The 21,998-nt window shown below is 43.0% G+C and overlaps 1 protein-coding gene across 1 annotated transcript in view; it reads left to right on the forward strand.

Annotated features, from left to right (window-relative positions):
- The first annotated feature begins 448 nt into the window (after positions 1-448).
- LOC138179208 (cell adhesion molecule 3-like) overlaps positions 449-21,998 on the forward strand; it is a 42,148-nt gene continuing 20,598 nt past the window's right edge. Inside the window, exons 1-2 of the mRNA XM_069111768.1 lie at positions 449-1,217; positions 16,021-16,229. Of these exons, the coding sequence (XP_068967869.1) occupies positions 1,181-1,217; positions 16,021-16,229 (246 nt within the window). The 5' untranslated portion in view covers positions 449-1,180. The remainder of the gene's footprint in view (positions 1,218-16,020; positions 16,230-21,998) is intronic.

Consider the following 21,998-nt stretch of genomic DNA (forward strand, 5'->3'; position numbering starts at 1 on the left):
AAAACGACGAGCAATCTCGCGAGCTCTTCCCTTTCTTTTCCTCCTCTTAGCAGCCAGCCTCTTCTACGAAACGGAGACGACGTGTGTGACGACGGTACCGGTTGTAAAGGAATTGTCGGTATCGGTGGCCCGGTACCTGACTGGCTCCGCTTCCAGAACAATAGAGGCATGCACAAAGGGCAAGGATGCGTCTCTGTGTGTCGCGAAGAAGGATGCTCCGCTACGAGTTTAGCGTTCCGCGTTGCACAAGGGACGCGTCTGCGTTCGCGTCCTCTGTGAACACATACTCGCTGGCTTACGAAGGACGAAGAGGTTCCTGAAACGAAGCAGCCGCGAGTTAACACGGTTGGAAGAAGAGGAGGAACAGAGAAGGAGGAACGGTGGGTATTGTGGGAAGGGTGGGAGTAGATGATTTTAGAGTAGGGGGTAGGGAGAAGCGAGGAGAAGAGAAGGAAGGGGTTGGCCTATCGGCTCGGGGTTGCTCGGAATCTATCGGTGGGCCAGATTTCACTGACACAGTGTACGGCTTACCGGCACACGCAAACGATATCCTCTCGCTTTGCTATCGCGCGTCCTCCGCGACCATCCTCGCCCCTCGTCGGCTGGTTCGGTGGTGGTGAAAGACGACGGCGACGAGCCAAGAGGAATAGCGGAGAGAGATCGGTTGCGGGGCGCTTGCGCGCGCACTCGCACTCGCGCCGCTCCTCGACGTCGTTTTGCAAGGAAATTGATTCTGCGCGAAACGCCAGGCTACGAGGGAGCATCGTCAGAAGAGCCGGGCTCCGCAGACCGCGCACACACCGCACAGGGGGTTGTTCGCATCGTTCGCCTCGCACCACACCGTCCGATCCGCCACTTGGTCCTTCGTCTAGCCGTCGGGGGCACGACTGTTCGTCGACCGTGCGCGACGTTGCTATTATGTAAGGGGACGTCGTGGTCGTGGTCGTGGTCGTTGTCGTTCTTCACTCGGGTGTCAGCGGGAACATAGCAGAGGACGCGAACACGCACTGGACACGCGAAGGGGAGAGAACACGCGCTGGAAGGGCGACATGCGAAGAGACGCGTCGCGCCGGCCGCGTTACGACCACACACAGACGTGCCACGATCATCGTAACCACCACCGATCTGTGCAGGAGTAGGAACGTGATATTCGCAGGACGAACACTGCAGCAGAGCATCCATGGAATTGAAAATCCTCTGGTTCGTTCATATCGTGGGTGAGTGGAACCGTATCGTCGAATTCGCGTCTATCATTCGTAACACGATCCTGCGATCGTTCGGTGGATTCTTTCAACATTTTCGTGATCGTTGCGCGTAGAAATTCTGTCCGACTGTTCTCGTCCCTGGTCTTCCTACGTTCCTTCCGCTTCGTCCGTCGTTCTGCCCCTGCTTGACCCTCGCTCCTCGGCCATCCTTACGGGCCGTTGCCCCTCGTGTCTCGCGTCCTGTATGGATTAGATTCTCCGTTCGAACGGAGCCCGTTAGCCTAAAGGCACGATAAAATAACGTTCACGCGTACAGCGGTTTGAAGTTTCGTCGCGTGTTCTTAGGTGATTGAACGAGGTTCCGGTTATTTTAGATAGATTTAAGAGGATTCGCGTAGATCGTGCGACGTGTGTCGTCGGCACGTCGATGTCTCTCAGTTTTGTCGGTGGTTTTCTCTTTGATAGAGCGAGATTGAAACAAGCTGGAGGGTGGAAGGAACACGAGCTGCCGGATGAGATCAGAGGCATGAATTTTAAGTATGATTTCATGCACCAGCGGCGGGGTTGTTTGGTGAAAAGCGTGCGGCTCGTTCTTTGAGGGGATTGAAACGCGATTTAATTTCACCAAGCGCCGAGTTTCTTTCCACTACTTACGATGGTTACATTTTCGTTTATTTTTCGCTTAAAGAATTAGGAAACGACACGCGCGGTTACACTCTGAAACGCGTAAAAGATTTCTGTCGAGCCGAAAGGCGATAAATCAACCGACACCTGTGAATAACGACAGAACGAACGGCCGTTATCGAGTCAAAGAAAGTGTATCGAAATTTTCGTGAAATCATCGCCATCGGATTTCCAACGGATCTGGACGCTTCAATTAAAAATGAACGCATGAAATCAAGCCGTTCGAACGTGAACAGGAGACAGAGAGGAGACAGAGAGAGAGAGAGAGAGGGAGGGAGAGAGCGAGAGAGAGAGAGCGAGAAAGAGCAAGAGAGAGAGGAACTCGTTGAATATCGACGCTTCCGTGAAATTTTGTAATTTCACCTCGCTTCACGTGTCGCGACCGTGTGTATCGACCGACTCTTTGTTTAGGGGATGGAAAAAGCACAAAAAAAGGGAAACAAGCGAAAAAAGAGGTAAAAGAGGAGAAACGAAAAAGTGAACATACGCGTGTGCACACATGTGCAGGTACAAAATACGCACGAGGGATATGCAGTAGAGAGGAAAAGGGACAGCAAGGTTGAAATGAGCGAAAAGGAAGGGAAAACTGCGAGCGAAAGTCGGACGTCGAGATCGTTTTTCGACGATACGCGAAGGGCCGAAGAGGGTGACTGGTCACCGGGCGATTAAAATATTTGTCCTCGTAACTATTTATTCGTGGAACGCGAATCGAACAGCTCGATCGAACGGCGAACACGTTTGAGAACCGATATCTCACCCACGAACAACCGTATTGATCGATCGGAAAAAAATTAGTCCGTGCAGATTCGTGCGGAGAGATCAAGGAGCAAAAAACCGTAAGAAGTTGCAGAAGGAGGGGAGAGGCGGACAAAGGGGATGGTGGATAGGATACGAAAGGAGGAAATGGCAGGAGAAACGAGTGGTACATGGACAGACGTAGACAAAGACATAAACAAAGACCTGGACAAAGTACGAGATACGAAGGAGAATAGGAAGTCGAGAGGATTCTCATCCATCGGAGCATTGAACTCGCGAAAGGGGGATGGCTCGCGACGACGAGACGCTGCTTGCAAGGGTCACTGCTCTAGGACGGTCGAACGGTCGTTTCGATGATGGAAATTTAGCGAATTTGACGATTAATTGTGTCAATGGATAATTGCGTTAACGCTGCACGAACGAGCACTGCCGGTTTCAGGCCAGATCACCCCTCTCTTTCTATCGTAATTCACTCGCCGCAACAAATCGCAACCCCCTCCGTTAGTTTGGCCTCTATCGTCAAGCCGTCCTTCGCGTTCGTTCATCGTCCAGTTACTTCATCGACACTCTATCGAGTTCTTCTCTTTTCTTTTTTCTTTTTTTACCGCCTGTTTCATCCACCTGATCTCTCGTCCCTTTCAACTTTTTAAACACGACCGACGATAAACTCTCACTGCTGAAAAATTCGCGTCGAAGAACCGCGGTTTAATCGAACGTGTATATTCGTGCGGTTTTACGAGCTCACGGATAGAAACGCCGGGAGCCAGAACCGCGCGCGAAATTCGCGCGTCTCGTTTTGCTTCTCAGCCGCGAGAACACCCCTCTTTCGTCGAATCGCCGACGTGAAATACGATCGCGCGGCGTCGAAACGTCGATTCCATTGTAGCGATTCCATCGACATCGAGCGCTCTTTTCTTCCTCTTTTTTCCCGTTTCCCGACCGGCTTTTTGTTCTTTACTCGCGCGGCGCCGCTAGATTGTTTTCCTTGCCTCTTTCTGCCTCTTCGCCCTTCCCCGCCCGCTTCCCGTGTATTTTCTTCCAGCGTGATCCTTTCTCCGTTTCTGCCCCTCTATTCTATTTTCCATTCTCTCTCTTTTTTTAATCATATCTCGCCAAGCCTTCCTCCATACGCGTGCACTTACACGATCGTACGAAAGATGCAAGTCGGTCGGATCGGTTGCAGCGTGTCCCATCTTCGTCACCCACGCTTTCTTCTTTATTTCCTATCCCCGTTCTTCTTCTTTCTCATCCCGTTTTGCTCCCTTAGGAGGGAGCAGGTGCATTCTCTCTCGCGCAGTTCTTTCTTCCTACGTCTTTCTCTCCGTCTGTTGTCCGTCCTCTGTGCCACCCTTACAGCTACCGTTTCTTTCTTCCTCGTCGTAGCTGTTCTCTTCATCCCCTTGCCAAGCAGCCACGAGAGGTTAACGAGTCACGACGATTGTCATCTTTCACGCAGCATCGCGCGGCGTCTCGCTGCCAGCCAGACTCCGTTGAATAGCTTCGCCACTCTTGCAGCGTGGATCGTCGTTTCCCACCGCGGCCAAGCGATTCTCCCGACGAGCAAGCGACCCGATTTATTCAGACCCATCCGGTCGCCGCTCCTTATTCCGTTCTTACGCAACCAGCGATTCTTGCCGCGCCCAACCCCCCTACTATTTCTTTCGAAAGAGCTATAGACCGCGGCTACGAGAAACCGGAAGAATTCCTCGGGTTCGATTGATGGCTAGGAAGCGGTCTGGGACACGAGTAACTGGCTGGATAGGACGAAATATGGCGATACGTGGATCGTAGATTAAAATATCAAGGAATGGCAGCGTTTGATGTTTCGGGTCGCTGACTCCATTAGTAGTACAACTCGGATTTTTCGCTCAACGAGGTCAAGTATTTTTGCGACGTTTGTTTCGCTTGTTTTTTTACACTGGTTAAACGTTCGATTAAAATTATATTCCGAAATAATTATTTTTAATACGGTTAAAACTGTTCTTCCATGTTCATGGAGATTCAGTTTGTTTGACAATCGTTAAAAGGAAATCGCGGTTTAGAAGAGATCGGGAAATATTACGAGATAGAAGAATAGAAATAACCAATTTATCATCTTTTGCATATTATTACTTACGACGGAGATTTCGAAGATTCGGTGTATGTCTTCTTCTACAGGCTTTCGTTTTGACTTTTGTTCACATTTGAAACACGCATTTTCATATTTTGGTACGATTGTTGCTGGTATTAGCGTTAAGAGGCTACATTCCAACTTGGAAGCGTAATTTTTTGGCGACCTTAGGACGAGGATGTCGTGAATTTTACGTTACCGCAGCATGGTGCGTTCGTTCGCGGAGATCTCGAAAGCCGATTTTCTTCGAAACGAGAGTCTCCTAACAAAATACTTGTTTTTCGCGTAGAAATCCAACGATAACTGCAGCACCGTGTACGGCAAAACAGACGAAATTTGCCCTGATTGTAGTGGCATCGTCGGCGTTAAGGCACTACACTGGCGTTAAACGCAATCCTCGCGACACCATCCGCGCGATCTCGCTAATTTGCATCCATGTTTATCATCCGCAGTGGGAGATAATTGCCTCGGATGCGTTTCATCGTCGAAGGAAACGCGTGTTCCTGCTCGGAAGTCGGCAACATGTTCTCCCTGAACGTTTAATGTCGCGCCCGAATCCGAACAATCGTAAGGATAATAGGTTGTACGATATGGCCAAGTGTCGTAACGCTGGTTAGGTGATCGAAGTTTACATATTCGAACGCTTGCACGAGCCAATTTGTCGAAATTTCGGAAGATACGGCTACGAGGCCTCAATTTGCGTCTCGTGAAATGCAGCTCTGATTCGGTGCCCTGTCCAAAAGCTTACAACAGTCGCGCATAGAATTCCGGTTGTCGTTGCATCAATTGGTATGCCGTTACTTGGCACCTCGATTCTGAATCTCACTAGGTGGAAGTTAGTATGCGCTTCTCGAGGTCCCTCACTGAAGTTTCCAACCCTTATGTTCTATGGTTTCCCTCGCTTTCCTCGTCCAGCCACCTGAACGTGTAAACTATGACGCTTGACCGATTTTACGAGTCGATGGAGAATACGATACACACACTTCCGTTCACGTATATTGCGACGTGATTCGTTTAAATCGCCGAGCGAATGATTTTCCATTCCTGCCAGACGATCCTCGAAAATATATCGTAGCGCTTCGATGACCGGTAAGTAAGTTGCAGTCAGAAGAAATATATTAAAAGATCTTTTCGCGGCATAATTGGCTCGGTCATTTTGTCATCGAATTTGTAATCGACAGCTACGTTGATACGTTCCCTAAAAGATCGTATCCTGAACGCCACTATTCCTAAGCTGTTCGAATTGAATTCAAAGGACTTTATGATTTGTCCTATTTGTTAGATCTTTTCGCGGCATAATTGGCTCGGTCATTTTGTCATCGAATTTGTAAGCAACAGCTACGTTGATACGTTCCCTAAAAGATCGTATCCTGAACGCCACTATTCCTAAACTGTTTGAATTGAATTCAAAGAACTTTATGATTTGTCCTATTTGTTAGATTAAATCGGGCGATACCATGCAGCGTATGCGATCTTACGTACGTGAAACAGGGTATTTTGGATAAATAAAATGTACACCACGGATACCGATTAATGATTTTATGAAAACATGTATTCTCGTGAGAACACAATTTGCATAAATATCCGCAGTGCGGTCGTGCAACCATCTTTATTCCACGTTCTAATTTAGAATCTTTTTATTATAGAGAGAGTACGTACTGTATCTTCCTATATATACTATCTCCTGACCCATGACCGAGGTTTCGAAACTTTATCGTCTATGCTTTATGTCAATTTACTCGTCGATATACCGGAACACGTAAACCATGACGTTTCTCAGTCTTTTACGGTCTCACGGAGGATACTATACGTCCTGTTAAAAAATGTAGAATGCCGCATAAAATTCCTGTGTCACTGTGTCAATTTCTCGATCTTTTCGTTCGCAACCTTGCTATAACGAAAAAGTATTCTTTTCTGTGTCCGATCTATGATCCCTTCGACTACTTATTTTCCGTCATTTCTATTAACTTCTACAACTGTGTCGTCCAAGCTTGTTCGTCGAGACGACGTCTGACTGATTTTATGATTCTCCAGGAACTACTATACTTTAACTTTAGTTCCATCTCTTATTGAAAAATTTACAACGCCGCACAGAACCACGATCGTCGTTGCAACGATCCATGTCGCGTTGTTCGATTCTTCGATTTACGGTCTTTTCCTTTTTTGGACGTTACTGTATTTCGGTGACCAGCCTGTATCTCGTATTCGGTAATTTTTTTTTTTTTTAGATTACGCATTCTACTCTACGGATTTCTATCATTAGCGTCAAAACTTCTAAGGCGTAAGGTATAACGAAACAAGTTTTAACAGGTTTGTTGGAATACAACGATATTAATCGCATACAGACGAGGTGACTGGTCGAACGAATTCTTCCCTTCGTTGCCCAGCGATATCCCCACTAGCGTGCGTTCGTTAGATGTGCGGCTGGTACATCGGCTAATTCGGCGAAAGAAGCGTAAGGATATGGATGGAACTGTGGCGGCACCGGCCACGAAACTTTCCAACGGCTCCGGAGACAAAGCGCTACGCCGTCAAAGCGCAACACCGACGTGCCCAATGTGCCATCGATATCTTCACGCTCTTTCCGCCAAATTCTCGCAAGAGCACACACGTGCCAGCCGCGGCGGCACATCTAACGAATGCACGCTAGTGAGGGATATCGATGGGCAACAAAGGGAAGAATCCGTTCGATCCGGAACAAAAGGACAGTCAGTCTGTCTTGAGCCGCGAAATAGAAAAGTCGTCAGTGCCATTGCGTAGCAAACGCGTCGATTGAGCTCTCGGTCAATTGTTAATTGTTAACCGTTGATAGTTATTTGTTGATTGTGTTACGTCGCCTAAAACATCGGCGCTGCAGCTCTCGCGACCGGGCAGCCGATACCAACCATAACTTTTCTCTTTCATTGTGTACACATGTATCTTCATTCAATCCGTTGTCCTGAAAGATTTCTTAAGGCTAAAAATATTTGCGACACACATCAGGTTTTTAGAGAGGTCCTTGGGTTTATTAGGCCCGATTAAAAACACGGAGAAAGCGGGTACGCACCCATTAGGAAAAACCGAACATCTATCTAATAGAACAGGCTGGGTTTTCCCATGCACAAGGTCACTCACGAACCACGTTGGTCGGAGGCTTCCTACTCATCGCTTCTCCTACGACTCTAGGAGGGTCAAGTCGCAGACTTCTCCTGCTACATCAGGAGGGTCAAGTCAACTTATTTCGTCAACACCGCTAGGTCGAGTCAACTTACTTCTTCTACATACTACAACGTCGAAGTCTAGCATCAAAATCTCACGTCTATTAAGTATCTTCGAGTGCTACGTCCACTAACATACGAAATTCAACTGTACGAACCTTGCTCTACTATTCATATCTATCTCATCTTCGTGCGACAAGTTGTTATCGACGATTTATATCTACTCAACAGTGTAATTTAAGTGTTGGAAATATATATTTTTATAATTCTGTGAATCACAGTGTTATATAAACTTAATCACCCCTATTATCCTAACGGAAATCAGGGGATCGATCAACTCGTGGTGTCGATGAGTATAATCGTAACGGGAATTTACGACTCCCGTTGACGTCTCTCCTCGCGATTGCGTCTCCCCGCGATTGGTCGAAATTACAGATTGTATCTGTTGACTGTTATTTGTTGACTCTTCTGTTAAATTGTTTCTTAATAAACTATTGTTCGTTAAACATCAAGAGTAATTCCTTACGCACGTATCACGACATACCACCTCAGAACATTGGGCACGTCGGTGTCGCGTCTTGACGGCGTAGCGCTTTGCATCGCGAAGCTGCTAGAAGGTTCCGTGGCACTTGCCGCCACACAGCATCTACTCAGGTCACACTCGTCACTGCATAGAGAGTGGGGGTTCAAAATGTTTTCAAGGGCCATGGGTCACTAAGTCAGTCAGTCTGAGAATAACTAGCCAAGTGTCAACGTTCCGCAATACTCACTTATATTTCCTGTAATTTTTATTTAATAAATATCACATAATATTATTTCGATATAATATTATGTCTTCCACAGATTATTAATCTTAATTTCGAGATTAAATTCTAACAGGGTTAGGTAGCTAAACTGAATAATTGATTATCGTAAAACTAAGAAGCAGCGTAAATTGAAAATTTTTAACAATATCACGGGCTACATCCTTGGCTTCTTTCCATCAGCGCTCTTTCTCTTTCTCTCTCTCTCTTTTCCGAGTTTCCTCGCATTCATTTAGTTTGCAGACCTCTTTCAACCTAACCTTTTCCTTCTACAAATTTCGTTCACTATTCAATCAACCATCCGAACTTTTCACTCCTCTCGTCCAACCAATCACCACTTTCTTTTAACGAAAGTTATATATTGTCCAACAGAGTTCAAACGCAAGAATTTAGTCGATATATCCGTGTAGTATCGAAATAAAGACATCGATATTCAACGATATATCCAATAGGAGAATTATCGTAAAACAATTTCGCTGTAAATTGTAAAATAATAGTAATAATTCCTACAGCGTAAAGGATAACTCGTAACATCGACATCGCATGTCACTGTTATACAATTTGTACCGTTGCTCTTTCAATTACGATATATACCTATATCTCAGTGCATCGTTATCGTTATTTATCTTGTTTCTAGAAAAATATGCGTTTTTGCAGTTCTCGCTAAGCTCTACAAACGATAAAACGAGAAGCAGAGCAAACTGCTTTTTTCGTTCCTCTTAACGTGACAAATTGACGCAAGGGATGACAGCCAACTCTGTTACGGTCCTCAAATTTTTATATCCTCGTGCTGTTTGAACGAATAAAAGAGAGTTTTAATATTCCACGGAAAACATTGTTAACAAAACTGAAACAAAAAGATCCCGATGGAACTTGAGAAACTTTTTAACGATAGAAAAACACGATCGGATCGAAAACGATGCAAATCGGTAAAGTGTTTTCGCGCCATTAAGTTGGCCGGAGCATTGAGAAATTCGTAAAACCATTCGCCATAAGAAACGCGACTCGACTTACAAAGTTAAATCCATCAGATTTCAAACTTCTTATATAATCGGTTTATTCGCCATGAGAACCAATTTTCATAGCTTGCGATCGCGAGGAAGATTGTTCGCCGAGTCTTTTGATAACGTTATGAGTTATCGAAACCATTTCTATCCCCGATGATTTTCACTGAACGAACGAGCTTTCACGGGCCCAAGATTTAATCGTCGCCGCCTCGTAATGAATTCGCCAGGGTTTTCTTAAACGACCGGCACACCCGCCGCCAATTACATCGCCGATTAAATTACGACCGCCTGGCAGAAGGTGGGTCGGTGTCGCGAATGAAATTCCGGCGAACCGACTGCTCTCGAAATCTTGATACTCTCGTATATTTCATGCTCTTTCATCTGCTGACTGTATGGGCGGCTTACATTTTCATGATTCTCGGAGATACTCTATAACGAAGGTTTTGTTTAGTAGGATCAGAAGCTTCGGTAAAGTCTACTTCGGTTACGTTATTGGAAAATTAATTTATAGGTTTAAACGAGATGAGTCCGAGTTTTGTCGAGTTTCCCGCGAATTAGCCGTTTCTCGTCCGATTGACAGAAAATTTGGTTCGTTGATAAAGCAATGACGAACGTTAATTAAAAGAAACAAAAGAACGCGAAGTCGAAACTCTTCTATTCGATTTATCTTTTCAAGTATTCTAGAATTTTTTAAGTTTTAGAGTTTTCGTAAGCCGAAAACCATAAAAAAAGATCAAGCGTGAATATAAATGATCCGGTTTATACCAAACGCGCCTATATTTTTTACACGATTCTTGAAATTCTTCTACCGTATCATGCAACTCGAGAATATACATATATCCGAAGTATCAGCGATACTGTTAAGTAGCATTTTAACGACATTTTTACTTTCCCCTCTGGAAGTAACAGTCTTAGGAAGACTAATTGAATTTCATCCGTTTAAGGTTCATAAAAGATACATTTCGGGATATAAAAACTCGCAGGGCGAAAAGTGAATTTAATTATAGGTACCTGCCTTTAATTCTTAAAAACTAAGAGTCGATCTTTTACACGCAGACGTTCACTCTCGACAAAGGATATGTTTTCGCAAAGCTACAAACAGTGAACGTTTCCATATTATTCTTTTAAATCTACCTTATTACATAATATAATGATATACCATATTATTATACATCATCCATCTTCGAGATCTTTAGTACATCATCAAAGTTGTCTAACACGAACTATACCTTGCGTCATACACTTCAACGATATCCTCCATTATCCTCGCAATATTAGCCGCGTCCTCGAACCTGCGACTACCGATACGTCCTTCCATTTTCTACCTACTGTTAAACTTCCATTTTCATCGAAAACTACGTTTTCGCGGATCTATAAATCGTCCCCAGACTTTTCCTAAATTTATTTCATATACTAAACGATAGCAAGGTCATCGACGTCATTCTACTTCAAAGTTCTTGCTGCGCTGTCTCAAAGTCACTTAACGCGAACTATATCTTACGTCAAACTCTTCCATATTTCCTGTTATCGTCCCGTTATAATTTACTTCCGCTAATAGGCGATTTCTCGATTACCTCGCCGACAACACGTCCTTCCGTAAACCTCCACCTTCGCTGAAAAATTCGTTCCCGTAAGCTTAGTAATTATTTCAAGCCATTCTTCTAAAAATCTGCCTGTCGCGTACGCGTATCGCGTCATCCTTGTAAAATCGTCTGTCCATTCTACTCGAAAATCCACGATACTACAATCCTAACGCGAGCCGTATTACATCAAACACCCCGACAATACTCGCATTATCCCTCGATATTACTCATTTCCCGAAACATGTGATCCCCTAATTACTTCCAACAACACGTGCTTGCCCCATCCGTGTCGAAACTTCCGCCTCGAAATCCGTGTGCCATCCCTCGCTCCATGGACCCTGCGAAAACATCCACGCGCCCTGACGAGGCAGCAACAGCTCCGTTTCAAACGTTCATCGAGGATCTTCTTTAAACAATCCTAGCCGAGCAATCTTGTCGACGATTAAATTAGGGGGGCCGGGCAAAGGTGAGCTACCGGGGCCAAGTCGCAAATGAAATTCCGGCGAACGGAATCCGGCAGAAATCTTAACGATCCTTCGCTATCTTCTCGGGACAGAGTGGCAGGGCGACTGGGAGAGCGTGGCTCGGGGGAGCCGGTGCAATTTAAATCTGGCCAACCTCGCGACGCCAACCCCCATCGCGCGGAGAATGGGACAACGGGACGCTTAAAATGCCTCTGTGTCCGATTAAATCTTAACAACCTAATTTCCCGAGTCCCGCGCGTTCACCTCCGTTCGATGTTCCACTGCTCTTCGATCTCTCCGCCATCCCACCAACCTTCCGGTTCCCAACGTTTTTCATTCTAACTTCTATTCTTCCTTTTACCCCTGCTTCTATCTCTATCCATCTTTTCGTTCGTTGGATAGCTGCTTTCCTTTTGATTTTCTTGAATCGAGACTTGAATTGGAACGAACGAGTCTCGGTAGGGAGTTCGTGGTTGTTGTACTTGATTCGCTAGGTCGAAGATCGTCTCCTTTGAGAGCTCCAATTGCCCGATTGTGGACACCTGTGTGCTGCCTTCGATTCGGTTAATGGAAAGACCTTCCTTTCGTGTTTCCACTTGCATGCGATTTCCAGATACAGCGTGGATCTGCTGTTGTAAAGTCGTTAGGAAGATCGACCAATCGTTGGAGAAACGTTTACAAGCCACGCGTGTTATAAAAATATTATTAAATAGGTTTCGAGGTTCGATATTTAAAATTGATTCGCACAGCCACGAGAACACTGCGGATACTCTCTGACAATTAACACGTGGCGAACGCCAAAACAAAAGAGCGTCGTTAGAAGTCGTACCAATCTAGCATCTTCCTCAACAAAACATTCCCAATAGTATTAGATGCTTTGCGAGTTGCGATTTACTGCGATTGTCTATATTTAAATAATTTTATTTTACTTTATCATACTTCCTTTCATATATATTTACATTATTGAGATATATATAATTTTGTGTGCTAGACTAGAATGGCCGCGTAGTAGCGACTCACGTGCACGACGTCTCGAAAAACAGATGAACGTAACTGTTCCGTTGGTAGTGTGGTATGGAAGATGACGAGACAAAGAAAGTTCTGAGACGCGTGCAAATGTTTATCAAATAAGTCTAAAGCTATTTTAATGTGAATTCTAAGTGTAACCTCAGTGTTCCTTTGCTTTTATTTCGCCAATTAAAATCCGCAATTCTCAACATATATATATGTGTGTGTGTAGAGAGAGAGAAGGAGAGAATTTTTACTTTGCTAGACACAATTTATCAGAAAATTTGATACGAGTAAGTAAAATCCTGTGTACGGGGCATTAAGACGCGTATAAATTCGCAAACATCATCTGGAAACGATCTATTATACATACGTACAATACGTCGTTGGCGAATATTCTGAGCGAACCGTTATATCGCGTGTCGCCCTGCTGTAATATATTATGTATCCTTGGACAATGTCCGTAAATATACATACGTGCACCCTTTCTACAGCGATATAAATAAAGCAAGTATAAGTCGTCCGTTATAGAACGATAAGAAATTTACAATAGTTATCAATAATCTAAGAGACGCGTTATAAGATTGTATTCAATATCGATTTACGTTGTGCAATTGCAGTGGGAAGTTGCAATCCGACTTAAATACTTAAGCAATCAAGACGAGTCTTCGGTTCTCGAAACTTCAATATCAGATGTCTTCGTAAATAATGCATATTCATCCAAATGCATGGGATACGGGTTTGCTCTAGATTTGCCCGCACTAGATTCTACGTGCTAGACAAAATTTAGTTGAAATCGATGGTCTTCGCTACTGTAACGTTTCCTTGCAACGGGATTTAGTTAACTGCTTTCTTGCACTCACCTTGTTAAATTACGCTGGGCCAACTTGCCCAACTAATTCTCGGCAATGTGAACATTTTCGGCGTACAGAGTGCGCGGTCGAATAACACGTACGAACGGCCATAAGCTACTAGCCGACGAAGAAATAAGAAAACAACTAGTGGAATAAAATTGCTTTGTACGACGCCTAGTTTTCGAGAAAATCGAGCTAAGAAAATTTGTCAAGTACGCTTGAACTTGGTTAATTACTACCTAGGCACCAGTAAACAATCAGCAGAATTCCGCGTGCGAAGATAAGCGAAATACGTGCAACGAAATTTTATGCATAACTCGTACGTGTTACACGGTCACACCCTGTATGTAACCGGTTAGCTCCCGGAAAACTACCTCGAGCGTGGACGTTAAACGCGCATAGTTTATTTATAAAAATGCTGTACGATTAGCGTCCAAATACTTTCGCGAATCGCCGTATCTTTTTTAATTTTATTCGACTTCGATATCATTTTACCATCGTATTTTACCAATGCAGCATCGCAATAGTACTAAATCGTTGCTCGTATTTACGATAATAATTAAACGGAGATTTCAGATTAAACAAACAAACTGTAACGAATTACAACTTTTACGTCTCGCGGGCAAACAAAATTTTGGTTATATAAGGGATAAAGCGGAGGTCAAAATTTTGATTTCACATTATAATACGATTATAGGATTTTCAATATAAACAGCGATACGTTAAATAATTACGAATACCATTATACACGATAACGCGCAAGTGGAATTAATTAGCGAGAAAAAACACACGCTTACGTAGTCGTACAATAATTCGTTGTTTTCCCAAGCTTAAAATATCTGCGGAAGATTGCGCCTAACTAGCCCGTAGGATATTAAATTCTGTTGACCGTAATCAGCGAAATTCATTTCGCTCGGTTTATGCGGTATTTGTCTGTTGTGCTTTAAACTGCATTCAAAGTGGTGAATCTGTTCCGGACAGGTCGATTGAAGTGCCTCAAACCCTTTCACGATTTCCACTGATGACAAACATCGATCTTCCTTCGGTGTTGCACGCGAAACGCTGTTCTTGCTCCTCTATGATCCTCTATAAACCTCGATTATCGTTATGTCAGCCTTTATTGCTCCGTTTACGAAACCATCTTTAGAAAAACAATAATCGACGAACAGTACATTACGGTATAATGTCTCTTCTCTTCTCGACCAATTTTACGATAAATATTTTCGCAAAGTTTTAGAAAATTTCTGATTATTCAGACGACTAATTTTAAGAATCGTTTCAAAATTTTATAACTAATTCTATTCTATTATCGCAAAAGGTATCTTTCGTCGAGGACAGAACGGTATATGACGAATCAATCCCCTCCCTCTTTTTTTTTTTTATTTATTTATTTATTCCTCCGATCACATTTGTCGCTACGTTTAAGAAATCAGCTTGAAAACGATGATCAAGAGCGGAATATTCTATCACGTAATTACCTTTCCTTTCTTCGAGACTGCCGTACTCCAGAGAATTTATTATTTCATTTATATCCGTTATATTTAAAAATTTATCTGGAAAGATCGGGGCGAAATGGCGAGTGTAGCGTGTCCAATAAGGTCAACTACAAAATTCACCATTTCCAAGCAGCGTTCGAAAATCCAAGCACGTTGAGAAACACACCGGACGAACGAGTTGACGCGCATTTTTCTAAGTAAAATATTCACGTCGGAATTTTTATTATTCAGCGGGATCGCGGCGGAAGTCGCAATTATTTCCGGTGAAACGCGGCTGTCTCGAAGACCGTGGAGCCAAGTGCATCTGCAAAATTACAAGCGCACGACCCATGCACGAAAAACTTGAACATTTTCAGTCGTGTAACTCGATGAAAGCTACAATTCGCTCGTGTACGCAGCGTAATATAGCAGCGTGAAACCGAGCTTACAATTCGGTTTAGCTTTTCCTTCGACCAAAAAGGCAACGAAAAAAGGAAACCCGCAGGCTCCTTGACTGCTGAAACAAAACCCGACGATAAAACCTCTGGAATAGTCCGAGCAGGAGCTACCTGTCGTTAAACGCATCGCCGCGGTTCCTACAACCACCGCCTTCTTCTCCTTCTACTACTTCGTCCCTGCTCTCTTTCTTTTTTCTTGCCTCCTCTTTCTACCAAGAAAGTTCGAGAATACTATTCCAACTTGAACCCAGGTCTCGAGCTCATTAATTCTCGCTCGAGAGGGTCGACACCTTCTAGGATCGATGTCGTTGGTGCGAGAAGGAAACGGAACGCACCAACACTCTGTACGCTGTGCACGTACAATATCAAATACAAAACGACAGCTATGCTGTATACGTGTGAACCGTATGTTGCAGGAATTTGCTCCGGTTTGCGAGAGGTGCGCATCCAGATACCGACGGCCGTGAAGAAAGGTGACTCGGCGATACTCAACTGCTGGTATGACACCGAGGGGGATCTTTTATACGCCGTCAAGTGGTACAAAGGGGGTCAAGAGTTTTATCGCTATGCCCCGAACGAGATCCCGGTCGTCAAGACTTTCCCCATCGGCAACCTGACGGTGAAGGTGAGTATCGTGTTCTGTCTATGCATTTTCTTTCGCACACTCGACCTCGTAGCCTGCGAGCCTATGCAGAGTCTGGAGGGTCGTCGATGCTCGATAGAGAGTGTCAGGCATCGCAATGACACCAGATCGTTATACAGGGTGCCCCAAAAATGAAAATACCGCGAGGTTTCCAGAGTAACGACGAATATCGTATTTCGTCTATTACTCGTCTTCTTTTCCTCGTATGCTCGACCTCGTGGCCCGCGAGCCTACGCGAAGTCTACAGGACCGTCGACGTCGAACAGAGAGCGTACGCGGTAAATCAGATTATTATACAGCATGTCTCAGAAATGAAGTCACCACGTTATTCCATTTGTATTTCATCTTCCCCGCGGCATTTCAACCTCGTGGCACGACGATTGAAAGGGAGTCGATGCTTTAACGAAGAGTATGAGAACGCGAACGACGATATCGGAACAACAAAGAGCGTTACACGGAATGTCCGAGAAACGATATCGCGATCAAGTTTGTCGATTGGTAAGTCAGTGTTTCACGTAGTACGCTGCAATTTTTCACGCGGCGGATAATGAAAAATTGGTAGATTTCGATCGCCAATATATTCATTTTTATGGTGAAGTATCGGTTACAGAGGATTCAGTGAATGAACATGGATATTTGAGATTCAGAGTGGCACGTGGAGATTTGTAAGTGGTGCACGTGGCCAGAATGTATATATGTTGCACGCGTGAGACATTTAAAAACGCAGCATGATTGAGAATCGAGAGTATGACATACGAGTCGAGAATCGGAAATCGTGTTCACACTTGTTTCACTTATTTTACTAATAAATAATAGTAATAAATATCCTCTTCGTCGATAATATCCTCCTTAATTTCTCCGATGCTTAATTCTGTCATATTGCTTCTTACTCTGTATTCCTCTTAAGAATACTTCAACGATTACTGAACACAAATAGTAATCAACTATCGTTTCAAACGGAACAAACAACGCGTCTCTGTCCTCTGTAAAAATTGGAAACCTGCAATTAATCGCGTTTCTTATAAAAAAAAATAACGTTTCATTTTCCACTCGTAATATGGCAAAATAATTCAATGTAATTTTTTTTTTTTTTTTTAGAATTAATAAAGTTGCTAATGTTATACAGATATCATGTCAACGTCGACGCGTTAGATTAATATTTTAATACGTAGATAACGTTGTTGCTCCCGTACTGCGCTCTAAATATATATTGACTTTAATCCCACCCCTTCACACCCCCAAACCAAGAAAAAAATAATAAAAAGTAAAGCAAGGTAAAAGGCAGCTAGCTAGGGTTGAAGGGGACTGGTTATTAAGAAATTTATCGCAATGAAGGAAGGTTAGATGGAAGAATAACCAATCGTTGTAAAATACGATAGAAAGATATCATCGTCTTCTCTTCGACGAAACTTCGAGTCGCGTTGGTTTCTTAATGAGCGGAGGGAGGCAACGCCGTCAATTTCGTTGAAGGATTATTCCAATGTTCGTTTTTACGAGCGTGTCTCGGAATGAGCAAAGGGGTTCCTGGAGAATCGAGTATTATCGCGAAGACTTTGCGATCATGGCCAAAGATACCGTAAACACGGCTCGTTTTCTCGTGGATAACAAGGGTGCGTGACTCGTTAAAGGCTAAGCAGTGAAATAATGCGTAAAGGTTGCGCGAAGGCGACGTTACAAGTAAATTTTTCTAAACTTCTGTAAAAGTACCATTGAACTAGAGAAACGGATGCTTTATAATAAACTTGTTATATAAAACGTTCGTCTGATCTACGATTTGAAAGAAATCATAGTTTATCGTAGTACCATGTGGTTGTACGTTTCGTTGAATCTCGAGAAGGTTACGTCTATACCGGTAAATGTCAAAGAATTCGAATCACGTGCGAGAAAGAAGATCTTCGCCTTTAAACTCGATGCATAAAATAATACGTTGCCTTTCATTTTGATTTGAATCGTGATTGAACACGAATTTTATAGTTTCTCGTTGCTGGTGACAAACTGAATAGATTAACGTCGAAAGTGACTTCTTTTTAACCCCGAGAGAGATATTCTGTTAACATATTCGTTAATTTTTAGCAGTGGCAAGTAGAAGGATATAAAAACGGTGGAATTGCTTTGGTCAAATGGTACGAGAAAATGGGAAATTCTATTCATTGGTCGGTGCTGATGCTGATGAAACTCGGGGCTGGTAGACGGCAGGATCGAAGAACATTTCATAGACGTTCGATAGCTTAGAATATTCGGGCGATAAAGGGGGTGTTTTATGCGGTAACGCGTAAAACAGCGGCGAGCTGGAACCCCTTACGAGAGGGACGGCGGCTTAATGGCAACCAGTGGTCTCATAATCGTCCGACCCGAATTTTAATCCCGTCAGGATATATTTTTTTCTCCCCATTTCGCCGCTGCTCTTCTCCTTTTCTTCGAAACCAGCGTCCGCCCGCGAAAGACTGATTAGATCTCCACTTTTCCATGAAACGGTGGAAAATTCGTTTTCGAACGTAAAACTAATCACGGGGAGCACAAATTTTCGTCTTTTTTTTTTCTTTTTTTTTTTTTAGAGAGAGGGGGGACCGTACTTTGGAAAAACGTTGGAGATTAAAAATTCTCTTTCGCCAATTTCATACTTCAAAAGTGTATCTTTTATGAACTTTAATACAGTGAGTTCTAATTAGTCTTCGAAGAGTCGAAGAAGAAGCTAAAGTTCGAAAGAAAAAGTCTCTTTCGACTGAATTTATAGCGGAGATTGGTCGGTAAAAGAATGTCGTTAAAGGCGTTCGTCATCGACGCTTTGCATACGCTAACGTAGTATCTTCACTGCAATTAGTTTATTTACAATAAATGGACTAAACAGATGTTGATCAAACAGGAAAAGATGGTTGTTTAACGCGAATTAATCACAGTGACGTATTATAATTAAGACAACTAGATAGTTAATTTGCAACTCTCGTCACCACGGATCCAACGCTTTCTCGACAACGCAATTCGCACTCTTTCACTTCTCAACTCACAATCTGACTTGTTAACCCTTTAACCTACAACTACGGCCTACAATTACAACCTATGATCGGGCCAAACGTAAATATTACGGGCATATAATATAAATATAATATATATGTCGGGTTGGCGTTAGACTTAGGGGCGTGTAACGTATCTTCATTAGGACGAGCCATCGTTGTTGTTCGATGGAGATTATATTTACAATTATATGTAGAAATGTCGATTTAACAGAGTTTGTCAATTAAACGTGGCGATTAGACACTCTTCGTGTCAAAGACAATGTTCTTAGGTTCGATAACGAATCCACGGTGAACGGGGAAACTCTTTGTACAATTGAACGTATTTTGAAACACAAAGTGACGTTAGCTGTGACGCACGGTATCTTTCTGACTGACCGACGAGACCATGTGCGTAAACTCTGCAAGGTGATCGCAAGAATAAAAGACCGATACGATGTCGTTTGTCAATTGTACATTGACCGGGGATATCAACAAAATTCCAGGTGCCGTTACCAGACAGACCCGCGTAGAGCCGTTGTTGCTCCTACCTGGGGCTCGTTTGTTAATACAGCGTGTGTCCCTCGATATTGCTACTTCTTCTGTTTTTTTTTTTTATTTATCGATATTTACAGTCAATTCTCGCATTGAGAATTTTCAGTAATTTTTTCTGGCGCGGCGCAGTGACGTGGCTAATTATTTATAATAAGTTAATACTTATGATAGATAAGTATAATTTATAAGTAAGTTTTAAATAAGTAAATATTGCTTAATATAAGTATCTAATTAAATCTAGTGTTTAGGTCTAACGGGTAGTGTCTCTTCAGCCTACGGATCTGGTCCGACGTATCAAGTAATTCAGTAATTAGGGGGTTTCGATGTTCGTTGACTCTTTTGCTATATCTGTCGCTATATTTTGCTATTTCCTCTTTGACTGTGGGTATCTTGAGGTCGCGATGCATTAGTTCGTTGGTGACATACCGGGGTGCATTTATAAGGAATCTTAGCGTTTTCGATTGGAAGCGTCGAAGTATTTCAGTGTTGGAATTACTTGCTGTTCCCCATAGTTGGATTCCGTAGGTCCAGACAGATTTTATTACGGTCTTATAGAGGGTAATTTTGTTCTGTGTGCTTAGGTTGGAGCGTCGGCCAGTGAGCCAATAGAATTTTTTCAGTTTGTTCTTTAGTTGCTTCGTTTTGTCTGTGATGTGATTTTTCCAAGTTAGGTACTTCTTCTGTTAGGTAAAAACGTTCATCCCGTGACCGTGGCTACGTTCGGCGACCAGTTGCGTCACTTCGAGCCCAAGCCCACTGTCATAATCTCGGGCAAACGTAATCAGATCGTATCGCAACAACTACTTCTTAGTTCTATTATTTAAGTACAGCTGTAACAATTAGTTTAGACCAAAGCATCGGGGATCTTCCCAAAATTCCAAAAGAAAGGCTCGATGTCCCCACATCTCCGACATATAATATAATACAGGGTGGTTGGTAACTGGTGGTACAAACGGAAAGAGGGTGATTCTACGCGAAAAAAGAAGTCGAAAATATAGAATAAAAATTTTTCGTTCGAGGCTTTGTTTTCGAGAAAATCGACTTTGAATTTTCGCTCGGTACGCGTCCGGTACGTTGTAACGGATCTCACTGTAGATCGTTGTCTCGATTGACGTTATTTTTAAATTTTTCAAATTTTTAAATTTTTAAATTTTTATTCTATATTTTCGACTTCTTTTTTCGCGTAGAATCATCCCCTTTCCGCTTGTACCACCAGCTACCAACCACCCTGCATAATAGCTTGTTTACGTTTTCGGCCCAAAATTCTCGAACGTAAATCGTAGGTTAGGGGGTTAACTGACACTGGCTGTTAATTCGTTTTCATCCCTTAGCAACTCCTTGTCTTTCGTCTTAGCCCCACCGCGCACATGTTTATAATTCGCCCGACACCCCCCAGGCCCCTCGTTCAGGATACTACACTAATAATATATATCATAAAATATTGTGAACACGTATCACGAAATGGTATGATGAGAATAAAGTATCTGTACAAGACTCGTGATACTAGGTGTGATTCCTTGCGCAGAAACAAAGATTTGAAAGGAAGACTAGAATTGTAGAATAAAACTTTTCCGTGCCAAGCTTTGTTTTTCATTTGTATAGATGGAACAGAAGCGCGTTTGTAAATACAAACGTGTGTAGGAGTATATTTGTCCATGGTGAAAAAGTCGCTTCACGATAAACGTACGTATGCTCGAAAAAGATTTCCAAGTGTTTGTTTTCGAAAATAAAGCCTTGCATGAAAAAGGTGCATCGTGAAATTTAAATTTCGCTCGAAGTAAAAAGTCTTCTCCTGTTCGTTTGTGCCGCGTACATTTTCTATTTTACAACTATACCAGCGCCGTAATAAAAATTAATGTCAAAAGTTAACGGAAAAATATAGAAAAATCTGAATTCTGTCATTCTGGCGAATCTAACGAATTTAATAGTGAAATATATCGCGATAACTTAATCACGATTCTATCTAAGTAGAAGTAAAAATGAATTTTCATAAGTCCAAAAATAAAAATCGAGATCCTGTCATTTTATCGGATTTGTCGGATTTGACAGCTCTAATAATAAATATCGAACGAATTGCGAAGTGTTTGCGCAAATAGCGTGTAACGTAGATGTTTAACGTATCGCGATTCTCCATTTGCCTAGTCCGAATGAAAATTTTTCGTGGTTTTCTCGCCACGGCGAATTAACATCGGAATTCCCTCGTTTC

The sequence above is a fragment of the Bombus flavifrons genome, chromosome 4 (assembly GCF_040668555.2).
Source record: "Bombus flavifrons isolate JBK064 chromosome 4, iyBomFlav1_principal, whole genome shotgun sequence".
NCBI lineage: Eukaryota > Metazoa > Arthropoda > Insecta > Hymenoptera > Apidae > Bombus > Bombus flavifrons.